This window comes from Ranitomeya imitator, chromosome 3 (genome assembly GCF_032444005.1).
Source record: "Ranitomeya imitator isolate aRanImi1 chromosome 3, aRanImi1.pri, whole genome shotgun sequence".
NCBI classification, from domain to species: Eukaryota; Metazoa; Chordata; class Amphibia; order Anura; family Dendrobatidae; genus Ranitomeya; species Ranitomeya imitator.
This window is the reverse complement of record NC_091284.1, coordinates 228,823,316-228,850,416: the sequence shown is the minus strand read 5'-3', so window position 1 is coordinate 228,850,416 and position 27,101 is coordinate 228,823,316. Positions and strand designations below refer to the sequence as shown.

The window sequence follows — 27,101 nt, the reverse complement described above, 5'->3', positions numbered from 1 at the left end:
TTCGCGGTCCCTCGACGCTCCTCCGGACCATCTCCCGGCACCGTAGCTGTGCATGGAACCCTCAGCACAGGTATCTTTGGAGCATGAGGGGCGCCATTGGTATTCTTCTGCCGCGTCTCAGCTGTATATTCCACCGCGGACACCGGCGTCTCTCTGGGTCCCTGATATCCGGCATTAGAGCTGATTTAATCTTTGTGGCAGATGTTTGGCCGTACTTCTGAATCTCCCAATGTCCCAATTCCTCCATGTCGCGGTTAAAATCTTGTTTCTTAGATGTGGGACTATTTTTTTTTCCCCTTCTTGAGGCAGGCAGATCTCCAATAGGCCTCCGTAAGGGCTCTTTCAGACCTGATGAAGGAAGTAACTTCATTGTGTTGGCTTTTCTCTTGATAAATCCTTGTCCTGGCATATTTCCATAGGATTTAGGAACGGAAATTCCACTTTTGTGTAGCTTTACGAGCTTAAAATAGGGGAATCTTTAGGAGCTTTGTAATGCACGTCCACTCCTATCCCCTGCAAACCACGCCCCCCCTTTAATGTAGATTTCATAGACTAGTCGGGCAATCTTGATTCCGATGGATATGTCTTCAGTTTTGTACTTATTAGCAACATCAGATGGGGGGGGGGGGGGGGGGCTTTCAGATTTTGGTTTAGCTTCATAGTAAGATGATTCCGATCTCCTCATCTGTGTAGATGTTTAATATATTTTAGTGTAATAACGCTTCTTAACCTAGTTTTGTTTCTAGCATTTTACAGCATTGCATACAAAGCTACTAATCATCATTAGATATGGTATTATGGCTGCTATGTCCACATGTCTGTATATGTTACTTGGGCTTCTGGCGGGATTGTGCTGTGGCTGAGTCACATTCAAATGAAATGTGAAAAAGTACTTTAGTCAGATTTCTGCTGGCAATATACATTAGATGGACACCCGTTTGGCCAACTGCGATTCCCTCATACACATTCATGCTTAGCCAAGCTTGCTTGTCTTCTCAGCAGAAAGAGAAGGCAGTAGGCAGCCGTCAGTCTTGGTGGCGACTTTTCTCTCCAAAAACTAAAGGATCTTGTTTTGAAAGCAAACTACTCGATCCTTTACTCCACAATATTGCCTGTCTTGCATACACATTAGTGTTAAAGGGAACTTATCACCAGTTTTTCCCTATCTAAACGGTCAGCCCCCCCTTGTGCTGTTTTTTAAAGGCACTCCTGCAACCCCATGATGAGATCACAGCTCCCCTGCTTTCCTAAGAAAATGCCTTTTTTAATTGTTTCCTATATCAATCAGTCCAATGGGCATTTCGAGGCTGTGCACTGTCAATCGCTGTCTCTCTATGCTTTATTGCCATTGCCGACGTAATTTATTACCATGACTGATATCACCCACACAGTCTGTTGTACTTATGCAGCTCCTGTTCCTAATTGTGCACGTGCGGGAGTTGAACACACTCTGTGGATGATTTAGGATACCTCAGCCACATCAATCAAGGCTGGAGAGGTGCCGATTGTGGGGAACAGTGGAGACTCCCATTGGACCAAGTAGGAGTGGAACAGTAGGGGAACAATCGGGGCATCATGGTGGCTCGGGGGTTATCATTATTGTAGATTGTGAGCCCCAATGGGGACAGTGATGTTAGCATTGTGTAATTAATGACTCTATATTAATAACCAAAAATAATTTAAAAAAAATTGGATAAAGTTTTCATCTTAATCCCAGCTGGTTGGGTTGTTCTCCAGCTCGACCGCAGCAGCTCAAGTCTTTGTGTTATTGGCATCCAGGGTCAGAACAGATGGAAAACCAAGAGTATGTTCACATTTTACAAATTTGTTTAGAAAGTATTATTGGAATTTCCACATTCTTTAGGAACGGTCTCAATCCAGGTACAGAGGAAATTTGTAGGTAGAGACATTTTGGCAATGCATCTACTGAGCCTGCATATACCTTAGATGACCTGGAGGTGTCAGATTAGCAACATAATAAGAACTGTGTGCCCCATTCATCAAGGTTTTTGCAATAGTTTCTGGCATAAAACACCTGAAATGCCACAAAACTTTTTCGTATTTCGAAGTTGTGCAAAAATGTAGACACTTCTGGTGTTTTTATCTCCGTGCTGACCAGCTGCGCCAGAGCCTGGGTGAAACGTGACAAAGCCCTCCTGGCAAATCCATCAAGATTTATGGCACTTTAGTGGCTGTGTATCACTCCAGAAATGTACTCCAGTCCCCTCCCTGGAGTAACGCTTCTGCCGGAGACAGAAATAGTATGATTTGCCTCATTCATTGAGGTGCGTGGCTCTTACTCCAGCGGTCTCATCATTAAGAATGGTGAACAAAACCAGAAGCAATTTCTTCTTATGACTAAAAGCCCTGTTAGTTGTTGTTAGTTGCATTTGTACCTCTGGCTATCCTACATATATTTGTTCTCTTATTGTCATTCATCACATCACAAAGGTAAAACCTTTCCCAGGCTGCATCCTGCTCATGGGTGGCTGTTTATACCATTGGGGACGAGCGTGGCATTGTACAGTCTTATGAATATAATACTTTGTGTATTATTAAGATATATGAGGGCTACTCTTACGATGCTTTCCTTAATTTCTTTTACATTCGTTGTTTCAACTATTGATGTTTTTGTTTCAACTGTTTGTCTATAGGGTCATGTATTTCATTGGCCTCTGGCAGACAAAGAGTTAATAGCATTCTGCACAGAGTATCCAGCGCTTATTATTGTACCTTTTTATAAATGTATTTTTATACTTTTTCTTTTTTTGTAAAACTGTTCTTGATTTTAGCTTGGGGATTGCGGTATAAAAAGATTAATAATTTTTTTATTTTTTTTTTTAAATGTTATTTCCTGAATTTTTTTTTAGTAAAGTTGCATCTTAAATTTGAGTTTAGAGAGAGTACCTCTCAACTCTCCAAACTTGAGTGTTTTTAGTAAATGCTTGTATTTTCCACGAAATAACTTTAAATTCTTTATTCTCATGTGTTTCCTTTGTACCATCCCTCTGTCATTTCTCCTCCAAACTTAGAAAGAAATTGACAACTGGGTGTTACCGTTCTCCTTGTCTAAGGGGGCTTGTCTCTGCAGTCTGGCACTGCAAGCTGTGATTGGACAGTGTCAGGCTGTAGGCACGCATCTCCAAATGGAAACACCCTGTTGTCTGTTCAGTTAATCGTTTGTAGTAGGAATAACTGAGGGACGGTGAAAAGAGCTTGAACTTTTAACTTCTAAGTTACGATCTTGCTATAATCTTATAAAATAAGGTGAAGGTTCTTATTAGTGTAATATGATTATATATTTAATCGGACCTGCAACATTATATTTTATAGGGTAATGTACTAATTCTAGCAACAACGATACCAAAGAACACTCAGAAGAGCACCTTGATTCACTTTTGTTTTGTTTTTTCCAACCGTATTATCTATGTAATGGAGCTAATGCACATATTTTACACCTAGGTCCAAACTCCTACATTGCTCATTTACCTTTTTCTTATAGTTTTAGGTTCAATCATAATCAGTCTTTCTGTAAGAGCTTTTGTTTTTTTAAAAATTGGGCTACAAAGATCCTACATAATCATAGAATTAAGGTATGTCCTACACAAAAAAAAGCTAACACATACAATTTACGAATTCCTTGGGGAGCAGTTTTCTTATGTTGGCATGTGATCACTGATGTGTATAAATGAGGCTGGTTGGGTCATTTAGTAGCTAAACCACCCCCCCTTTTCTATCACAGTTAATTCAAGGACATAGAAGGGAGGCTGGCCTAACTATTGAAATTAGCTAGTAATTAAGCCTCCTTCACATTGAGCGCTCGTCATGTGCTGACATAAGGAAAAACTCGTGAGCTGAACCAAAGCCGGATGTGGTGCTCTTGGGCCCTGATATCCATAGATCACTACATCTTTGTGAATTCAGGTATATTTAAATATATATGTTTTGGAGCTAGATAACCTCTTTAAAATTTAGCATGCCGGCCACCTGCAGCCACCATTGGATTAAGCATAGGAGCTTACTGCAAACTGTAGTATATATGCATTCACCTTATAGGAGTATGCACTTGGCTCCTGAGCTCCCTCTGGTGGAGGCTACTGGTAGCCTGTATATTATTACTTTAATGTAGGTTTGAGCATGGCATTTGAAGCTCTGTATCATATAACCCACAATCCAATTTAATGTTCAGTATAATTCTCTCTTCATATATTTTAATTCAGACTAACTAATGAAAACCCTTAGATCTTGTGTTTTTGCGTTGAACAATTCTGTAATATCTCAGTAATTTACTCCTGCTGTCCTCCTCTTACGTGTAATACCATTCATGTAGGTGTTCTGTTTTTATTTTATTTTTTCATGATAAAGGAGGGATGAGTGTGTTACGGATCTGTGATAATCAGCTCAAAACCCAAACACATTGCGTTTATCTGCTTTCTTGGTCAATGTGCAGCCAGAATTGCAAATATGATTTTGCATTTTTTTTTTAAATAAACATTTTTACGCAAATATTACATCTGGTGTGTTTATTTACCCAGGAGCCGTGGCACGTTTGTAGCTTTTTCTGTACCAATCGTTCCAACACAGTTGTTAACTGAATTTATTATCTTTTTTTTTTTTTGTCATGCACTGTTCAATGATTTACAGGAGTCATCAAATCTCATTATTTCTAGGATAATAATTGGGGGCAGCTTGAACATAGGTGAGCATGGTTCTTATATGTCACACTTGCTATAGTCTAGCAGGCGAGTTGTACATCAGTGCCAGTGGATAAACTGCGGATTACACAAGATCACAGGAAGCTGTAGGATAAGATGAGCTATCCTTAGATAAGACACCAGTTTGTGGGTCAGGGAGAAAGCCATTGATTTAGATCAGACTCTCAAACTATTTCTTCTGGGGCCTCAAAAGACAGACCAAGATGATGTCTGGGCTGCCCCATATGTTGTGGAAGTCCATACTAAATTATATATATCTATATTTTTCTTTTGTCTTGTAAACTCAATAAAACATAAGTACAAAGTCAAAATAAAGTAAATTTTGTTTCTAAACTAAAACTTGCTGCAATTAAGCAATTGACAGTGCAGCAAATAATTATAGTCTAATAACTAGCGAACGCCTCATTAGTGAGGCCAGTCTCCAGGTTGACAAGCACTGGATCTGGATTTATAGGATGGGGTTAAAGGGGCTGTCAAGCATTTCACAAAAGTCTGAAGTTACTCTATATGATTACAGCGCACGCTGTGTGGACTCTACGGTGCCAGCGGCGAGACCAAACCATCATGTGACTGCAAGTATGTTATACTCCTGGCCACATTCAGACTAGACATACACTGCCTCGCTCAAGTCATGTATATTACGCAAGGCCGCACGTGTCTAGTCAGAATGTGGCCGAGCATTCACATATTAGCCAGTGAATCCTCGCAGCGCGCGATCTGAGGATTCATGAGTCTGTAGTCACATAGAGTTCCTTTCAAGGGAACATGGAATGATGGTGCTTTTGCCAATGCTGAGCAGAAGAGAGAAAAGTTTGCCTGAATAGGAAAAATGCTATGTAAATCAGAAGCTGAGATTCTTTGTTCAGGTATGTCCAATTCTGTTCTACAGGCCTTAGTAATTTACTTAAAATGCACTTTGTCAAAAGAAAATTGGTCGGAATGCAGATGACTTAGGCTGCGTTCCCACGAGAGTTTAAAAAAAAAATTTTTCATTAAGAAAACTCTGACAATTTTTCCTCATGTATTGTTATCTGTATGGCATCCAATTTTAAATATCATCCAAGGCCAAATAGTGTTTCCTATGTTAAGAACTGGAATGTATCTGTTAAAATCGGATGCTATACGTTTGATACATATTTTGTTGGATCTGAACCAAGATTATTCTTGTTTACTGGTATGTTTCGGGTCATTGTCTTGTTGAAAAACCCATTCCAAGGGCATATTCTCTTCAGTGTAACGCAACATGACCTCTTCAAGTATTTTAATATATACAAACTGGTCCATGGTCACTGGTGTGCAGTAAATACCGTATTTTTCGGACTATAAGATGCACCGGACCATAAAATGCACCCCAAATTTGGGGTGAAAATTGCAGAAAAAAAGATCTTTTATAAGATGAGGGTCTGTCTTATTGTCCGAATTTACAGTATCTTACGTGAGGGCTGACGGTGGCAGAGCAGGGTCACAGGAGGCATGGTGTCAGAAGAGGTGGGGTGTTGCGGTACGGCTTGCACCTGAGCAGGGTCCCTTCCTGCTTAGGTGGGCAATGCCATGGCCTGGTGTCCATGGGGGGGTTGCAGCAGTGGTGTGGCGACGGCAGAGGTGCGGGGATAATGAGCAGTATGGCGTGAGCAGGCTCCCTTCCACAGCAGAGCCGGTAAGCAGCAGAGCCGGGTTAATTACCGGTTTATCGGTGGCGGCGGCCATCTTCCTGAGACCGCGCGTGCGCAGATGGAGTGCTCTGCTTCCCGGGGCTTCAGGAAAATGAACGCGGGAGGCCGCGCGTGCGCAGATGGAGATCGCGGCTGCCATTTTCCTGAAGCCGAGATCTAAATCTGCGAACTCGGCTTCAGGAAAATGGCCACCGCGATCTCCATCTGCGCACGCGCGGCCTCCCGCGGCCATTTTCCTGAAGCCCCGGGAAGCAGAGCACTCCATCTGCGCACGCGCGGCCTCAGGAAGATGGCCGCCACCACCGATAAACCGGTAATTAACCCGGCTCTGCTGCTTACCGGGCTGCTGCATCACCTCACCTGGGGAAGGGACCCCTCTCACGCCATACTGCCTCCTCATCCCCGCACCTCTGCCGCCGCCACACCACTGCCGGTAAGCCTGCATTACGACTATAAGACGCACCCCCCATTTCCCCCCCTTTTTTTAGGGGGGAAAAAGTGCGTCTTATAGTCTGGAAAATACGGTAAGTCCGGCACCATAGCAAGAGAAACCTGCCGATATCACGATGCTTGCACCACCATGCTTCACTGTTCTTCAGAGTGTACTGTGGCTTGAATGCAGAGTTTGGGGATTGTCTGACAAACTGACTGCTACCCTTGGATCCGAAAAGAGCAATTTTACTTTCATCTGTCCACAAAATGTTTCTCCTTTTCTCTTTAGGCCAGCAGATGTGTTCTTTGGCAAATTGTATCTGCTTCAGTACATGTCTTTTTGGGACTTTGCGGGGACTTCTTAGAGATTAGCTTCACACAGGCGTCTTCTAATCGTCTCAGCTCTCACAGGCATTGCATTGGAGATCATTTTAGCTGAACAGCCTATCATCGTCTGCAATTCTTTATATGTTTTACTCTCGCTAATCAATTTTCTTATGAAAGTACACTTTACATTAGCCACACCACAGAACCGCCTCCACAATTTTTAATCTTGATGTTCTGAATAAACCAGATTTTTTTTTACCGGAAATCAGAGTGCCCCCCTTCACTTTTTCTATTCAATTATTATTTAGAACACACCCCCTTTCAATTAATTATTCTACTACACAGACTCAAAAACGTGCAGATCATGAATGTGGAGTCTGTTGGTTTTCATAGAATCTACTGCATCAACTGGTAAATTTTGACATGTGGTAATATAAATTATACCAAAAACCGGGATTAATCCAGTTAGTCATATTGGCTTGCAATTATTTTGAACACTACTGTATATGGGGGTGTAGCAGCAATGATGATGTGATGTAGCAAGAACTACATTTCCCATGAGCGCACTGTGAGGCGGCGTGTGCTGAGCTCTTCCCACTTGCCTTCTTCTCAGTCAATACAGTACAGTCTGGATATTGTAGTGTGCGCTGCTGAACCTCTGCACAGAGCACATAAAGTGGAACCTAAAATTTTTTCTGTGTTTATTTGCCACTGTAAGTCTTTATGCATTATTCGTTATGGTGAGGGGGAACAGTTAAAAGGAAAACAGAACATACTCAACCTGTTAGACCTACTACAGGTCATAGCCAGGGACAACAGCAGAACAGCAAAATGCTGGGAATGGTGTTCCGGTGGTGGTGAGAACGCCCTACTGCTTTATTTTTAAAAATAATTTATTTACAAATATATTTATATTATAATTTTATAATATATTTTAATTTCTAAAGAAATTGACCAACCTTTAAATATTGGGAACGGGCAGGTTAGCCAGGGCTCTGAGCATTTTGAGAGGCCCTCCCACCCTGGCATCTGATCAAGGGAATAATGTGACATATGATACATCATGTTATTGGTCGTTTGCTTAACACACAGGTGCTATGGTGCACATCTTTAGATACAAAATGACAGAGACAACAATTTTTTTTCTTTTTTGTGCAGCGCTATACATAACATAGTGCTATATATAATAGAGCAGGGAGGGAAATTAATTTTCCTGAGGGGCCACATGAGAGACCGTGACTGTTGTGGTGGCCAAACCAATATGCTGACATGAAATCTGCTTGATATAAATATTAACTTCAATTTATATTAATATAAATAATAATTATATCACTTAATATTGAGCAGAAGGAAGTATGCTGACACCCGTCTATATACAGCATGAGCCCTCACATAGTCCCATTTATATATGAGCCCCCACATAGCCTCTAAATTAAATATAAATATTAATTATTATTTTGGATCATTTCAATCACTTAATATTGATCAAAATTAAGTATGCTGACACCTGCCCCTTCACCATATAAGCCCACACAAACCCCTATATACAGCATGAGCGTTCACATAGATATCTATATATAGTATGAGACCCCACATAGCCCCCTATATACAAGAATGAGCCCTCACATAGCTCCCCATATACAATTTTAAACTCCTGCTTTCCTGAAGAGACTTCAACGGTGACCTGATGGCTCTCATATCCCCCTTTCCCTTTATACATGTCTGCTACATACAGTATAACCTCCCGCATAGCCCACCTATATACAGTATGAGCCCTAACATAGATCACTATGTACAGGATGAGTCCCCACATAGCTCACTATGTACAGTATGAGCCTCTTATTTACAGGATGAGCCCTCACATAGCCTCCTATATGCTGGATGAGTCCCCACTTAACCTCCTATATACAGGATGAGCCCTCACATAGATCACTATATACAGTATGAGACTCCACATAGCTCGCCATACACAGTATAACCTCTCGCATAGCCCACCTATATACAGTATGAGCCCTCACATAGTCTCCTATATACAGGATGAGCCCCACATAGCTCAATATGTACAGAATCAGCCCTCACATAGCCTCCTATATACAGGATGAGCACTCAAATAGCCTCCTATATACAGCACATAGCCCATCAAAGTACAGGATGAGCCCTCACATAGCCTCCCTATCTACAGGATGATCCCTCACATAGCCTCCTATATACAGGATGATCCCTCACATAGCCTCCTATATACAGAATGAGCCCTCGCATAGCATTCCCCTTCTTGTGGCTGACGAGATGAAATCGTTGCGCCGGTATATCACAGAAAAGGCATCATCGCACTGGCACATCTCCAAAATCCCTGCCTGGGGATTAGCAGTGCCAATGGTGATGCACAAACATTATAGTAAGGGCAATCTGGCCATGAGTTCCCCGGAGCCTTGGGCCCCGGGCAGTAGCCCAGTTTGCCCTCATTATAATACGCCTTTGATTGGGACATCCCCTTCAAAACCTCACATGGCTATAAAACAAAACTCTTACAAATGTAAATAACTATACTGCACCAACTTTGTCTGGTTATGCAAAGTCTAACACTGAATAAATATATATGTATTTTTGTCATTAGCACATATGCTTTATTCTTTGTTCATTTTATCTGTTTATGAGAAAGCACTTTTGCTTTTGCAGCACTTCTACAAGAATTAAATAACAGAAAAAAACTAGAATTTTGTTTGGAAGCGTTGCTATTGCTGATACCGATCTGGATCACTGCCGTGTTCTGGAGTTTTGCCTGATGAGTCTGTAGAAAGAAGTGATACATATTACTAATTGACAGAAAATACATAAATACAAGAGAAAGAGATGCCCACAACCAATTATAAAGTCAAGAAATAAAACATGGGAAAACTAATAAATAGTATTGGCTTTATCTACAGTCTACGTATTACAAGTCTTCACATAAAGAAAATGGGCTACACTACACTGAGTTAAATATTTCTTGATTAGATTGGTTTTACACATCAGTTTTCCAGTCCAAACATCAACAAGTCAACCGAACTGAACTTGGATCACCATAGAATTTCATGGTGGCTGGAAGTTCAGACGTGTAAAAACCCTGTGAAATCAGCCTCCAGTACACGTGTATGTCGGCATGGGTAGGTCCTCCTCCATGTCGTGTGATCGCTTGAGCCTCTGATGTGTGTATGTCATGCACCTATGATTAAAGGGTCCCATACACATTAGATAGTTGCCAGCTGACTGCTTTTTCTCCCAACTCCCATACTCAGGAGTGAGCGCCCTTGTGTTCTTTATGACAGAGCCAATGCCAGACCCCCTCTAGCTGCAGCTTGTCTCACCAAAAACAAGAGGATCAGCAATCCAAACTCGACACCCGGAATCCTTATTTCTCCCGCGAGGCACCCGTACAGATTAGACCAGTGAATTCAGCTGACGGTAGTCTAATGTGTATCAGGGCCTTAAGAGCTAATGTTACTAAATTTAACTGGATCTCCCAACGTCCTGCAGATCTCATTTCATGGCCAGCCTAAAGGTGGGTATCTATACTGTGTACACTACCGACAGTTATCTCTCCCAACTCTCCTATATACATGAATATTCTGCTGGGCACTAGTTTTTAATGAGTAGACATGATAAAACAACTATCTCCTGGGAAAACAAATTAAGTGGACATCATCTGTGGGGAAGATTTAGCAAGCTGTAATGAAGATCAAGTAGTTAAGTTCTGCCAAAATCATTGAAATTAATGGGGGTCTTACAGGGGTTGTCCTATACTTAACAATTAATGATCTTTCCATAGGATAGGTCAGCAGCATGAGCATGAGATTGGGGGGGTCCTGACTAGTAATGAGCACTGAGTATACTCGTTGCTCGAGATTTCCCGAGCACGCTCAGGTGATCTCCAAGTATTTGTAAGTGCTCGTAGATTTAGTTTTCATCGCCGCAGCTGAATGATTTACATCTGTTAGACAGCTTGATTACATGTGGGGATTCCCTAGCAACCAGGCAACCCCCACATGTACTTATGCTGGCTAACAGATGTAAATCATTCAGCTGCGGCGAAGAAAACAAAATCTCCGAGCACTAAAAAAATACTCAGAGGACCCCCGAGCGTGCTCGAGAAATCTCGAGCAACGAGTATATTCACTCATCACTAGTCCTGACACCTTCATTGTTCAGCAGAAATCTGTTTCAATGAATGCTGGATATAAGCAAAATAAGAGAGGGACACAGCAGCAGTGTACATTGTTTAGTGGAGAGACTGCCTGATGTTGCACCTTATCTTCACCTATTCAAGGCATGAATAACAATAAATTCACTAGGTACATTTTTGCAGAGTCCACCTAAACCATATCAATGCCCTAGAAATTGGGGCGGATATTGATGCCACTCCAAAGAATTACAGGTCCTTCTCAAAAAATTAGCATATAGTGTTAAATTTCATTATTTACCATAATGTAATGATTACAATTAAACTTTCATATTTTATAGATTCATTATCCACCAACTGAAATTTGTCAGGTCTTTTATTGTTTTAATACTGATGATTTTGGCATACAACTCCTGATAACCCAAAAAACCTGTCTTAATAAATTAGCATATCAAGAAAAGGTTCTCTAAACGACTTATTTACCCTAATCTTCTGAATCAACTAATTAACTCTAAACACATGCAAAAGATACCTGAGGCTTTTATAAACTCCCTGCCTGGTTCATTACTCAAAACCCCCATCATGGGTAAGACTAGCGACCTGACAGATGTCAAGAAGGCCATCATTGACACCCTCAAGCAAGAGGGTAAAGGGCCTGTCACACTAGACGATATCGCTAGCGATCCGTGACGTTGCAGCGTCCTCGCTAGCGATATCGTCCAGTGTGACAGGCAGCAGCGATCAGGCCCCTGCTGTGCTGTCGCTGGTCGGGGAAGAAAGTCCAGAACTTTATTTGGTCGCTGGACTCCCCGTAGACATCGCTGAATCGGCGTGTGTGACACAGATTCAGCGATGTCTTCACTGGTAACCAGGGTAAACATCGGGTAACTAAGCGCAGGGCCGCGCTTAGTAACCCGATGTTTACCCTAGTTACCATCCTAAAAGTAAAAAAACAAACAGTACATACTTACCTACAGCCGTCTGTCCTCCAGCGCTGTGCTCTGCACTCCTCCTGTACTGTCTGTGAGCGTCGGTCAGCCGGAAAGCAGAGCGGTGACGTCACCGCTCTGCTTTCCGGCCGCTGTGCTCACACAGACAGTACAGGATGAGTGCAGAGCACAGCGCTGGAGGACAGACGGCTATAGGTAAGTATGTACTGTTTGTTTTTTTTTACTTTTAGGATGGTAACCAGGGTAAACATCGGGTTACTAAGCGCGGCCCTGCGCTTAGTTACCCGATGTTTACCCTGGTTACCGGCATTGTTGGTCGCTGGAGAGCGGTCTGTGTGACAGCTCTCCAGCGACCAAACAGCGACGCTGCAGCGATCCGGATCGTTGTCGGTATCGCTGCAGCGTCGCTAAGTGTGACGGTACCTTAAGACCCAGAAAGAAAATTTCTCAACAAATAGGCTGTTCCCAGAGTGCTGTATCAAGGTACCTCAATGGTAAGTCTGTTGGAAGGAAACAATGTGGCAGAAAACGCTGTACAACGAGAAGAGGAGACCGGACCCTGAGGAAGATTGTGGAGAAGGACCGATTCCAGACCTTGGGGAACCTGAGGAAGCAGTGGACTGAGTCTGGTGTGGAAACATCCAGAGCCACCGTGCACAGGCGTGTGCAGGAAATGGGCTACAGGTGCCGCATTCCCCAGGTAAAGCCACTTTTGAACCATAAACAGCGGCAGAGGCGCCTGACCTGGGCTACAGAGAAGCAGCACTGGACTGTTGCTAAGTGGTCCCAAGTACTTATTTTCTGATGAAAGCAAATTTTGCATGTCATTCGGAAATCAAGGTGCCAGAGTCTGGAGGAAGACTGGGGAGAAGGAAATGCCAAAATGCCTGAAGTCCAGTGTCAAGTACCCACAGTCAGTGATGGTGTGGGGTGCCATGTCAGCTGCTGGTGTTGGTCCACTGTGTTTCATCAAGAGCAGGGTCAATGCAGCTAGCTATCAGGAGATTTTGGAGCACTTCATGCTTCCATCGGCTGAAATGCTTTATGGAGATGAAGATTTCATTTTTCAGCACGACCTGGCACCTGCTCACAGTGCCAAAAGCACTGGTAAATGGTTTACTGACCATGGTATTACTGTGCTCAATTGGCCTGCCAACTCTCCTGACCTGAACCCCATAGAGAATCTGTGGGATATTGTGAAGAGAAAGTTGAGAGATGCAAGACCCAACACTCTGGATGAGCTTAAGGCCGCTATTGAAGCATCCTGGGCCTCCATAACATCTCAGCAGTGTCACAGGCTGATTGCCTCCATGCCACGCCGCATTGAAGCAGTCATTTCTGCCAAAGGATTCCTGACCAAGTATTGAGTGCATAACTGAACATTATTATTTGTTGGTTTTTTTGTTTGTTATTAAAAAACACTTTTATTTGATTGGATGGGTGAAATATGCTAATTTATTGAGACAGGTTTTTTTGGGTTATCAGGAGTTGTATGCCAAAATCATCAGTATTAAAACAATAAAAGACCTGCCAAATTTCAGTTGGTGGATAATGAATCTATAATATATGAAAGTTTAATTGTAATCATTACATTATGGTAAATAATGAAATTTAACACTATATGCTAATTTTTTGAGAAGGACCTGTATTATATGGCAATAAGACAAAAAGGAGTTTATTGCAGAAGAAATACACTTTAATAACAATTATAAAAAAAACACAGAAATGATAAAAAAGGATGACAACCAAAAACCAATACCTGTGTGACAAATACATAAGGAGTTATATAATGTGACAAAATTATAGGTCCGAATGGAGGAAAGCACAGAAAAAAAAATAGGGATAAACAATGTGTCATGGGCATGGTCTATTACAGTGTTCCCCAACTCCGGTCCTCAAGAGCCACCAACAGGTCATGTTTTCATTATTTCCTTAGTATTGCACAGGTGATAATTGCATCACCTGGACAGGCAAGCATTTAGTCACTTGTGCAACACTAAGGAAATATGACCTTGGTGTCTCTTGAGGATCGGAGTTGGGGAACACTGGTCTATAACATAAATATAACTATCACTATTGATATATACAGTTGTGGCCAAAAGTATTGACACCACTGAAATTCTGTCAGATAATACTCATTTTCTTCCTGAAAATGATTGCAAACACAAATTATTTGGTATTATTATCTTCATTTAATTTGTCTTAAATGAAAAAACACAAAAGAGAATGAAGCAAAAAGCAAAACATTGAACATTTCACACAAAACTCCAAAAATGGGCCAGACACAAGTATTGGCACCCTCAGCCTAATACTTGGTTGCACAACCTTTAGCCAAAATAACTGCGACCAACCGCTTCCGGTAACCATCAATGAGTTTCTTACAATGCTCTGCTGGAATTTTAGACCAATCTTTGGCAAACTGCTCCAGGTCCCTGATATTTGAAGGGTGCCTTCTCCAAACTGACATTTTTAGATCTCTCCACAGGTGTTCTATGGGATTCAGGTCTGGACTCATTGCTGGCCACCTTAGAAGTCTCCAGTGCTTTCTCTCAAACCATTTTCTAGTGCTTTTGAAGTGTGTTTTCAGGTCATTGTCCTGCTGGAAGACCCATGACCTCTAAGGGAGACACAGCTTTCTCACACTGGGCCCTACATTATGCTGTAAAATTTGTTGGTAGTCTTCAGACTTCATAATGCCATGTACACGGTCAAGCAGTCCAGTGCCAGAGGCAGCAAAGCAACCCCAAAACATCAGTGAACCTCCGCCATGTTTGACTGTAGGGACCATGTTCTTTTCTTTGAATGCCTCTTTTTTTTCTCCTGTAAACTCTATGTAGATGCCTTTTCCCAAAAAGCTCTATTTTTGTCTCATCTGACCAGATAACATTCTTCCAAAACGGTTTAGGCTTTTTCATGTAAGTTTTGGCAAACTCCAGCCTGGCTTTTTTATGTCTAAGGGTAAGAAGTGGGGTCTTCCTGGGTCTCCTACCATACAGTCCCTTTTCATACAGATGCCGACGGATAGTATGGGTTGACGCTGTTGTACCCTTGGACTGAAGGGCACCTTGAACTTGTTTGGATGTTAGTCGAGGTTCTTTATCCAACATCCGCACAATCTTGCGTTGAAATCTCGGCAATTTTTCTTTTCCGTCCACATCTAGGGAGGTTAGCCACTGTGCCATGGGCTTTAAACTTCTACATTACACTGCGCACGGTAGACACAGGAACATTCAGGTCTTTGGAGATGGACTTGTAGCCTTGAGATTGCTCATGCTTCCTCACAATTTGGTTTCTCAAGTCCTCAGACAGTTCTTTGGTCTCCATTCTTTTCTCCATGCTCAATGTGGTACACACAAGGGCACAGGACAGAAGTTGAGTCAACTTTAATCCATGTAAACTGGCTGCAAGTGTGATTTAGTTATTGCCAACACCTGTTAGGTGCCACAGGTAAGTTACAGGTGCTGTTAATTACACAAATTAGAGAAGCATCACATGATTTTTCGAACCGTGCCAATACTTTTGTCCACCCCCTTTTTTGCTTGGTGTGGAATTATATCCAATTTGGCTTTAGGGCAATTCTTTTTGTGTTTTTTCATTTAAGACAAATTAAATGAAGATAATAATAACAAAGAATTTGTGTTTGCAATCATTTTCAGGAAGAAACTGAGTATTATCTGACAGAATTGCAGGGGTGTCAATACTTTTGGCCACAACTGTAGATACAATGTCCAAAAAGACCCATACGCTATAATTGTCAGTACGCCATATCCCTAATATTGTACTCTTACCTATATGATGCCAAATTGCAGTCACCAGGACAAAAGATATTATTCACCAGCAGAGAGAAAGCAGACGGCTGGAGGCAGATGTTTATAGTCTGGGAAGGGGGTAATACCCATAGAGCTTCTCAGTCGATTAATATCCGCTCACAGCTGTATACTTAGCCTTTCCTGGTTAGTGAAATGGGCGACCCTGCAAAAAGTGAGGTAGGGTCCCCCTATATTTAATAATCAGCAAAGGCTAGGCAGACAGCTGCGGGCTGATATTAATAGCCTAGGACGGGACCATGGATTTTGGAACCCTCCCAGACTAAGAACATCAGCCCTCAGCACCCCAGAAATGGTGCATCCATAAGATGCGCCAATTCCGGCACTTACTGTGTATACTGGAGTATAAGTCGAGTTTTTCAGCACTTTTTTGTGCTGAAAATGCCCCCCTAAGCTTATACTCAAGTGAAGTGTCGCAGCCGGCTGCTGCGGCTAACTCCTGTACCCGCTGCTAAAGAGATATTGAATATACTGAATATTAACTGCACAGTCAATGAATATTCATTTCTCTGTAATAGCGCACAGTGTCAGCCACAGCAGCCCACTCCTGCAGCTGCCGGTAGGTCACGTGTGCCGCTACTTAATAGAAATGAATATTCACCTCTCTTTACTCCCATGGGCATGGAGAGAGGTGAATATTAATTTCTCTTAAGTAGTGGCACCCGTGACCATCCGGCGGCTGACACTGTGTGCGCTACTTAATACTCACTGCCCTCCACACACACAGTTTCGGCATGGAGAGCGGTGAGTATTCCAGCAGCTGTCCTTTGCTTGTGAGCAGTGCATGACGTTCCCACCATGCGCTGTGAACAAGCATAAAGCACCTGCTGGCACCAGAACAAGACACTGCGAGGGAGTGCAGGAAAGTAAGTATAACGGGTTTTTTTTAAGTTTTTTGATGGGGGTCAATTATATCAGGATATGGATGAGGTAATGCATACTTGGAAAGGGATGGAGCCAGGGATACACGGATGGGGGGGGGGAGCATGCATTCAAGGATAGGGATAAGGCCATGCATACAAGGATAGGGATGGGGCCATGCATACAAGGATAGAGATGAGGGGACAATGCATACTAGGATAGGGATGAGGAGCCATGCATACAAAGATGGGGATGGGGGGACTATGCATACCAGGCTTATACTGGAGTCAATAAGATTTCCCAGTTTTTTGTGATAAAATTAGGTGCCTCGGCTTGGGTTGGCTTATACTCGAATATATATGGTAGTCTCGCTCTTTCCACTTGCCCTGGTGTGGTGACAAGTGGGGGGTTGATGTCATCTTTATACTGTCAGGTGACATCAAGCCCAGGGGTTAGTAATGGAGGGGCGTCTATAATATTCACCGTTATAACGTCCCGCGGCGCTCGTGCTGACGTCAGTGAGTTGAACTGAGTTAATTGGCTGTGAACTCCCAGGACCTTTGAGAGTACCGCGAGCGTGTGAACTTTCTCACTCTAGTAGTGACATCAATGAGGTGAAGAGAGTTCAACAAAAGGCGCTGAGCAAGCATGCACAGCTCAGTACCTCTGCTCGATAGCAGGCTGTATAATTGCATCATGCAACCATGCAGCCTGCCATCTAGATGTAGCAAAGCTCGACGCGTCACAGGAAAAATGGATTATTATCTTCTCAGTGTACAGATGAGGAATATGGCTGTTTATTAACTTAATTCTGTTACAGTAGACATTGTCTTCAGTGTGTTGGACACTGACGTGAGTATAGCTCGTTTGGTTTAATTTAGATTCATTAAAGGAGTCTGTGTCATTATTTCAATTAATGGACTTTGTTTTGGGTGTGTGTGTTTTTATACAATACAAAGGTGACATCACCCATCCTTTCCATCTATCACCCCACTTGACACCTCACAAGGGCAAGTGGGATGAGGTAAGTGCCAGAATTGGCCCTTCTTATGGATGCGCTTTCTTTGGGACAGCTGATGTTTTTAACCTATGAGTGGGCCAATATCCATCCTAAGCTATTAATAGCCCACAGCTGTCTGCCTAGTCTTTGCCAGCTATTAAATATAGGGGGGACCCATCAGCCGATGCCTGATGCTGCTAATAACAGAGAGCAGGCGTGGCTGATGGGAATATTCATCAGCCGATGCATGTGCTCTAAATAAATAATTTTTTTTTTTTAAATACCGTGGGTTCCACTGTATTTTTGATAACCAGCCAGGCAAAACTGACAGCTGCGGGCTGCAACCCACAGCTTTCAGCTTCAGCAAGGCTGGTTATCAAGAATAGAGGGGTTCCCATAATGTTTTGTTAATTATTTAAATATATATTGAAAAAAAGACCCATTTTTGACAACTAGCCTTGCTAAAGCTAACAGCTGAGGGATGGTATTCTCAGGCTGGTAAGGGGCCATGGATATTGGCCCCCCAGCCCAAAAATAGTAGCCCGCAGCCGCCCACAAAAGGCACATCTATTAGATGCTCCAATTCTGGTGCTTTTCCCGGCTCTTCCCACCTGCCCTGTAGTGGTGGCAAGTGGGGTAATATTTGTGGGGTTGATGTCACCTTTGTATTCTCCGGTGACATCAAACCCACGGATTAGTAATGCAGAGGCATCTATAAGATACCTATCCATTATTAATCCGATAGTTATATTGTAAATAAACACACCGAAAGTATAAAGTATTTTATGTGAAATAAAAACAAAACAGTTTTCCTTTTTTTTAAAAAAATAACAAACAGTTATACTCACCTAACACCCATTCCATTTAATCCCTCATCTCCTCTAATAAAGCAAAAATAAAAAACAACAATATCCCTCACCTGTCTGACGTTCTGACCCATGCCGTAATCCATGTCTGGGGATAAATAGTTTTCAACTTGGATGGTGCCAAGATACGGCCGTCTAGGCTGAGAACCATTAGTGAATGAGCTGCTGCGAGCGCAGCATCAGTGAGCAGCGGTGACTTCATCGAGGTTACCACAGGTCACTGAGTTGTCTTCCCAGTCGGGCTAATGAACTGCGGTGACCTCCCTCCTGAGAGATCACCGCTTGCTCAGTGAGAAAAAGTCTCACGGTGCAGAGGCGAGTTCACTGGGAGAATTTCACTGCGGTAAATTTGAACTGTGGTGATCCCATCTCTGCAACGTGAGACTTTCTAAATGTGCTAGTGGTAATCTCGCCGGAGAGAGGTCACAACAGTTTATTGGCCCGGCTGGCTGTGTCTTTATTTACAATACAACTATAGGATTAATAATAGATAGGGGTCTTATAGATGCCTCTCTATTATTAATCCGTGGGCTTGATGTCACTGGACAATACAAAGGTGACATCAACCTCACAAACATGAACCCCACTTGCCACCGCTACATGGGAAGTGGGAAGAGCCAGGCAAAGCACCAGAATTAGGGCATCTAATAGATGCACCTTTTCTGGGTGGCTGCGGGCTGCTTTTTTATGCTGGGGGACCAATATCTATGGCCCCTTACTAGCCTGAGAATACCAGCCCCCAGCTATCTTTTTTAGCAAGGCTGGTTGTCAAAAATGGGGGACCCCACACTGTTTATTTAAATTATTTATAAAAATAATAAAAAACATCGTGGGGACCCCTATTCTTGATAATCAGCCTTGTTGACAGGGTTGCAGCCCGCAGCTGTCAGTTTTGCCTGGCTGGTTATCAAAAATACAGGGGAACCCATGCCTTTTTTTATTACTTATTTAGAGCTCAGGAGCCGACTGATGAATATTACCATCAGCCCCCACCTGCTCTCAGTGTTATTAGCGGCAGCAGGTGTCGGCTGATGGGAGCATTAGTCCCATCAGACGACCAAAGTGACGGGAGGTAAACTTTTTACCTCTAAATAACAGCTGCTGGCTCACGCTATCATTTGAAATGTGGCAGTAATGATTTTACCACACCAATCAGAAGCAGTGTTTGCTGCACTGTCATGCACATGACCGTGTGGAAAACACTGAATGTTCAGGCCCCTCATTCAAGTAAATGGGGTCCAGGGTCAGGTTCGGGTCCGTAAACTGTTCTGCTACCTAAACCCAAACTTTTTTTAACTTTTCAGCTGAACCCGCCAGACCCAAACATCCAGGGGTTCACCCATCTCTACTAGAAACCCCACAATGGTATTTTTATGCCCTGTGAATGGAGTGGCAGTTTGCATGCTTAAAATCCGCTCTATTAATTCTTTATAGGACTGCCAGAAAAAGCTGAGCACTGCTCTCAGCAGTCCCATAGAGAATGAATGAAACTGTATTTGTGCATGTGTTTTGCCACTCCATTCTAATGGACATAAAAATGCCCCATTCTGGCAATCAGTGGGGATTCCAGCTGTCAGACCCGTACAAATCCATAAGTTATCAGCACTTTTCTGAGGATGAGTGATACATTCTTTTAACCGGACAATCCCTTTTATATTCACGTGTGCCAATACTGTTAACCCCCAACTGTACTTAACTTTGATAAATTATATTTGAGGAGCACTTATAACTAACTCACACTCTTATTTTTCAGACCTTGCACTTCAAGGTATGTTTTAGTTAAAATGTCATATCTTCCCATTCTTTGTGAAACCAAATATGGTAAGAACTTGTGTAGCTGTATTCAGTTTCGAGGATGATTTAGGCCAGTTTCACACTTCTGACTTTCACAGTTCAAGTACATACCATGCTGTCCATCGTTTTTGGTCTCCTTACTCGAACTTAACAGCCTTATATATGCTTATGGGGCTGCTGCGTTCAGGTCAGGAAACTTGCGGTCTATCCAAACATCGTGGTCTTTGGACTGTTAAAGTCGTTCGATGGGTGGTCAAAGGCTGGTAAATATAGTTCAACAGCAACATTAGAAATGGAGAGGTAGTAACTAGCTGCTCTGCCCACTTTCCCTAATTACAAATCAGTACTCTTGATGGACTCAGGCATGACTACATAAAAAGAGTGGTGGGACATGGGAATTTTAATTAATTCAGTACATTTTTTCACTCCAAAACTTTTCTAGTATCCTGAATTTTTTGCTCAAATCTCTGGAAACACACTTTAAGTAAAATTTCAGGCAGCTGTGCTCATATGCTATGATGAAGAATAAGCAGGATAAGAAGCGGAAAACAGCACAAAGCAAAGCATTTCCTTATATTCCTTCACATATTCAGAATTCTTTAACAATTGAAGCCAAAGAAAAGTATGTAGAGGAGCTCTTCAACTTCTTATAAAAAGCTCTAAGTTGTCAAACCTGCATAGCGGTAAATGTGTGCTCAACTAGTTGATTATGTGCGGACTGCAGTTGCAGTACAAGGAACACTGTATGTGCAGACCCTACATACTGTATAGGATATTTTATAAAGAGCTGTGAATGCCCCAGGCATGTCTTCCTTCCTCAAGTCCCGACACCCTCTGCAACAGGGTATAGCATGGGTAGAGGTGTAGCTAGGGTTTTGGTTCAGAGGGGGTGAAACTTCTGAGTGCGCCCCTAACCAGGTTAGCTTGACTACAACTCGGTGACGCACCCTAAGGCCGGCATCACACTAAACATATCGAAAATCAGTCCGAATCTCCCTTCTGAGAGTCGCACGAGTGTTCTCTGTATGGCCATCCGTGTGTAATGTGTTTGCAATGCGATGATGCGATTTTCTCCCACCTATGTATCCATATGACATCCGTATGCTATCCGTATGGCTTTACATTTCTCACTGGCTTTCCCCATTGAATTATATTGCTCAATGGGCTGAAATGATGAAAATGTGTGCGTATTTGTCGCAAGCTAGACGGATGGTCCGTGTGGTGTCCGAGTCTTTCTTGCACCCATAGGCTGCATTGGGGAGTCTCGGATGATATACGCGTACAATCGCAGAATGCACGCACATCGAATACGCTTGAGAAAAAATATGGTGATGTGAGTTGCCCCCTTGGTTAACACTGGTCTGAGTGCTATGCGATGTTTTCTCGCATAGCACTCGCCCATATTCTACGGTAGTGTGACTCCAGCCTTATAGTTTATATAGGAGAACCTCAGCAGATGACCACGCTGTTACTGAAAATAATCCCTATACAAAGACCAACATTGGTATTACCGCCAAATGGTCAGTGGTAAATACTAGTCCTACAGAACATATAAGTGATTACAGTACAGTTATAGATGGTGACTTACAGAGGACGTTCTTTCTGATTAAGGCTATGTGCACACGCTGCGAATTTTGCTGCGGATCCGCAGCAGATTTGACGCTGCTGATCTGCAGCTGTTTTCCATGCATTGTACACAGGGGTGGATTATAATAGGGTCAATCTGGGCGGTAGCCCAGGGCCCAGTGGTGTGTGTGTGTGTGTGGGGGGGGGGGGGGGCCTGAGCTACCGCTCAGATTGCCCGCCGCCATCAGGGCATTACTGCCCGTGCCCTGACTGGCGTATCATTTATGGGCCCGTTGGGCAGAGAGGGGGCCCGCATCAGGCCCCGTCTCATCTGCTCATCGGGTCCCTACCGGCGCTGCGGCAGTTTCACCTAGTGACGTGCGGGCGCGCACCTGCACGTCAATAGTTAACAACAGCCGCCAGCCAATTGGAGGCTGGCAGCTGAAGTCGGCCGCAGGCGTAGCGCACACGTCGCCGGCGTCTGCCGTCATTGTCAGTCGCTGGCGAGTGCGCGCTGCTGGAGGGAGCTCGCCGCCTGGAGCGCAGGTCAGGTGAGGAGAACTCGTTTTTATTTGCTAACGGCAATCCGGGGGGCCCGGGCGGGCGAGAATGCTGGACACTGTCTGGGGGCAATATGCTGGACACACTGGGGCAGATGATTGCTGGACACAATGGGGGCAATGCTGGAGACACTGGGGCAGATTGCTGGACACACTGGGGCAGACTGCTGGACACACTGTCTAGGGCAATGCTGGACACATTGGGGCAGATTGCTGGACACACTGTCTGGGGGCAATGCTGGACACACTGGGGCAATGCTGGACACACTGGGGCAGATTGCTGGACACACTGGGGCAGATTGCTGGACACACTGGGGGCAATGCTGGACACACTGGGGTAGATTGCTGGACACACTGGGGGCAATGCTGGACACACTGGGGCAGATTGCTGGACACTGTCTGGGGGCAATGCTGGACACACTGGGGCAGATTGCTGGACATACGGGGCAGATTGCTGGACACACTGGGGGTAATATGCTGGACTGAACACACTGGGGCAGGTTGCTGGACACACTGGGGCAATGCTGGACACACTGGGGCAGATTGCTGGACACACTGGGGGCAATATGCTGGAGTCAGACACTGGGGCAGATTGCTGGACACACTGGGGCAATATGCAGGACATACTGGGGCAGATTGCTGGACACACTGGGGGCAATATGCTGGACACACTGGGGCAGAATGCTGGGCAGAATGCTGGACACACTGGGGGCAATAAGCTGGAGACACTGGGGGCAACATGCTGGACACACTGGGGGCAACATGCTGGACACACTGGGGCAGAGATGCTGGACACACTGGGGGCAGGATGCTGGACACACTGGGTGCAGGATGCTGGACACACTGGGGGCATCATGCTGGACACATTGGGGGCAGGATGCTGGACACATTGGGGGCAGAGATGCTGGACACATTGGGGGCAGAGATGCTGGACACATTGGGGGCAGAGATGCTGGACGCTGGGGGCAGAGATGCTGGACGCTGGGGGCAGAGATGCTGGACGCTGGGGGCAGAGATGCTGGACGCTGGGGGAAGAGATGCTGGACGCTGGGGGCAGAGATGCTGGACCCTGGGGGCAGAGATGCTGGACACTGGGGGCAGAGATGCTGGACACACTGAGGGCAGGACTGGAGACATGGGCAGAATGTAGATACGGGGGGCATGACTGGAGACATGGGGCAGAATGAAAGACATGGGGCAGGATTGGAGACAGATCATGCAGGATCATGGGGCAGGATGCATACGATGGAGACTGATGGGGCAGGATGGGGAGATCATATGGGGCAGGATGGATACTCATGAGGGCAGGATGGGAGAACATATGGCTGAAGCCAGGAATGAGATACACGGGGCCAGGATGGGGGATATTATTATTACCATAGGGGCTAATTAAGGGATATTATTACTAAAGTGATGTATTTATTTTATTTTTTGAGTATACTGTTTTAAATGGGGGGCGGTTCTGTTACTGTGTAGAGTGACACTATGTTGCCTCTTTTTCTTCATGTGGTGTAATGTAGAAGTTGGGAAAAATTACGGTAAGTAATGTGTTCTACAAGCGGAGCTCGAGATTACTGTGTTGTTTCCTGCAGAGACGAGTCCTGGCTGGATGAAGTGATGACGGTCTGTGTTTGATGAAAGATGAAGGACTTCACCTAGAGACGTCACTGGTGAGTCAGTGTGTTACCTATACACTGGACACTATACACTGTATACTATATACTGAACTGAAGGGTAAATTGACTAGATCAATGGATGTTTGACAGGTTATAGTTTCACACAGCAACTATTTTTCTGGAATAATCTGGTTCAGGTATATCAAAGCAAAAAGAAAAACAGATTGCCGCACCAACCCCTAGTGAAAACACCTGTACATGTGTGTGTCGGATCTCCAGCGTATATGCCACATGCAGAACTTGGGTGCTGCCACAGAAATATAATCGATGAAATAGCAAGAATTGTAGAAAAAAGTGGGCACTCACCATCTGCTAATATTCAGTCTATATTGTGCCACATGCCAAATGCAAAAATAGCAGGGAGAAACGTGATATAAAAAGACGACGATCGTTTCGAAACTGCTGTGCTTCCTCGGGTCTTAATAGACCCGAGGTAAAAAAAGCACCAAAAACGCATCAAAAACGCATTCGGATTTCTGGCAGAAATGTGCGGTTTTTGTCAGGAAATTTCTGCTAGAAAATCCTGACGTGTGCACATACCCTGAGGGAATGTGTCCACGTTCAGGATTGCTTCAGGATTTGGTCAGGATTTTATGCAGGTAAAATCCTGACCAAATCTGCACCTGAGGTCACTGGCAGGTCACCTGCGCTGTCCTTGCATTTTTTCTGCAATGTCAGGACATGCTGCGTTCTTAAAAGACGCGCCGCATGTGCGTTTTCGCGGGTATGCCGCATGCGTCTTTTAATGCATAGTGGAGGCGGGATTTCATGAAATCCCCTCCACTATGCAGTAACATCTGGACGCTGCGTTTTTCAACGCAGTGTCAAAAACGCAGCGTTTCCTGAACGTGGAAATATATCCTAAATCATTCACTTTTCATGTCTTTTCCTTTTGGCCCGGACTGACATGACAATTTCCTCCTGTCAGGACTCATCTGCAGAAATTACAACAAAGACATATTTCACATCTCATATATTCAGCATCGTCCCCATCTATTCTCAGTCTGCAAAAACTCCTCATCCTGCTGATACCCCAATGCTGAGCTGCTGCTGCCGTATGTGTCCCTATTACTGCCCTTACTGTGTGGTTCTCTGTGCCCTCTAAAATCTAAAGCAACCCTAAAGAATATAGTAATGCCGGGTACAAGTGCCCCAGAAAACAGATGCTCTCTTATACACATTATAATGCCCCCTCACTGTATATATACTGACCTCTTAGTATCCCCCAAACTAGTTGATGGCTCCAACACTGTATGATGGCCCTGTCACTGTAATCTCCACACTGTATGATGGCCCCCTAGATAGCCTCTATATAGTATAATGCACCAGATAGTTCTCAATATAGGATAATGCACTCCCCATAGGCCTCCATATTGTATAATGCACTACCCATAGGTAGAATGTATATAGTATAATGCACTCCCCATAGGCAGACTCTATAGTATAATGCACTCCCCATAGGCAGACTCTATATAGTATAATGCACTCCCCATAGGCAGACTTTATATAGTATAATGCGCCCCCTATAGGCAGACTCTATATAGTATAATGCACCCCCCATAGGCAGACTCTATAGTATAATGCACTCGCCATAGGCAGACTCTATAGTATAATGCACTCCCCATAGGCAGACTCTATAGTATAATGCACTCCCCATAGGCCGACTCTATATAGTATAATGCACTCTCCCATAGTCACACTTTACATAGTATAATGCACCACCTAAAGGCAAACTAATATAACTCAGCCCCACAGGCAGACTCTAACATTATGCAACCCCCATAGGCAGACTCTAATATAATGCAGCCACCCATAGGCAGACTCTATAGTATAATGCACCCCCATAGGCAGACTCTGTGTAGTATAATGCACTCCCCATAGGCCTCTATATAGTATAATGCACTCCCCATAGGCAGACTCTATAGTATAATGCACTCCCCATAGGCAGACTCTATATAGTATAATGCACTCCCCATAGGCAGACTCTTTATAGTATAATGCACTCTCCTATAGTCACACTTTACATAGTATAATGCACCCCCTAAAGGCAAACTAATATAATTCAGCCCCACAGGCAGACTCTAATATAATGCAACCCCCATAGGCAGACTCTAAATAGTATAATGCACCCCCCATAGGCAGACTCTATAGTACAATGCACTCACCATAGGCAGACTCTATACAGTATAAGGCACTCTCCAATAGGCACACTTTACAAAGTATAATGCACCCCTTATAGGTAGACTCTATATAGTATAATGCACTCCCCATAGGCAGACTCTATAGTATAATGCACTCCCCATAGGCAGACTCTATAGTATAATACACTCCCCATAGGCAGACTCTATACAGAATAATGCACTCTCCCATAGGCACACTTTATATAATATAATGCACCCCTATAGTAAGACTATATAGTATAATGTACCCCCCATAGGCCTCCATATAGAATAATGCACTCCCCATAGGCTTCCATATTGTATATTGCACTCCCCATAGGTAGACTCTATATAGTATAATGCACTCCCCATAGGCAGACTCTATATTATACAGGTCCTTCTCAAAAAATTAGCATATAGTGTTAAATTTCATTATTTACCATAATGTAATGATTACAATTAAACTTTCATATATTATAGATTCATTATCCACCAACTGAAATTTGTCAGGTCTTTTATTCTTTTAATACTGATGATTT

The 27,101-nt window shown here is 43.7% G+C and overlaps 2 protein-coding genes across 3 annotated transcripts in view; one reads left to right on the top strand and one right to left on the bottom strand.

The window, feature by feature from the left end:
• ELK4 (ETS transcription factor ELK4) overlaps window positions 1-27,101 on the top strand; it is a 171,010-nt gene that overhangs the window by 61,103 nt on the left and 82,806 nt on the right. The window lies entirely within an intron of this gene.
• MFSD4A (major facilitator superfamily domain containing 4A) overlaps window positions 9,749-27,101 on the bottom strand; it is a 234,144-nt gene continuing 216,791 nt past the window's right edge. For both annotated transcript variants that reach the window (XM_069756226.1, XM_069756227.1), the window contains one exon: window positions 9,749-9,935. In XM_069756226.1, the coding sequence (XP_069612327.1) occupies window positions 9,880-9,935 (56 nt within the window). In that variant the 3' untranslated portion in view covers window positions 9,749-9,879. The remainder of the gene's footprint in view (window positions 9,936-27,101) is intronic.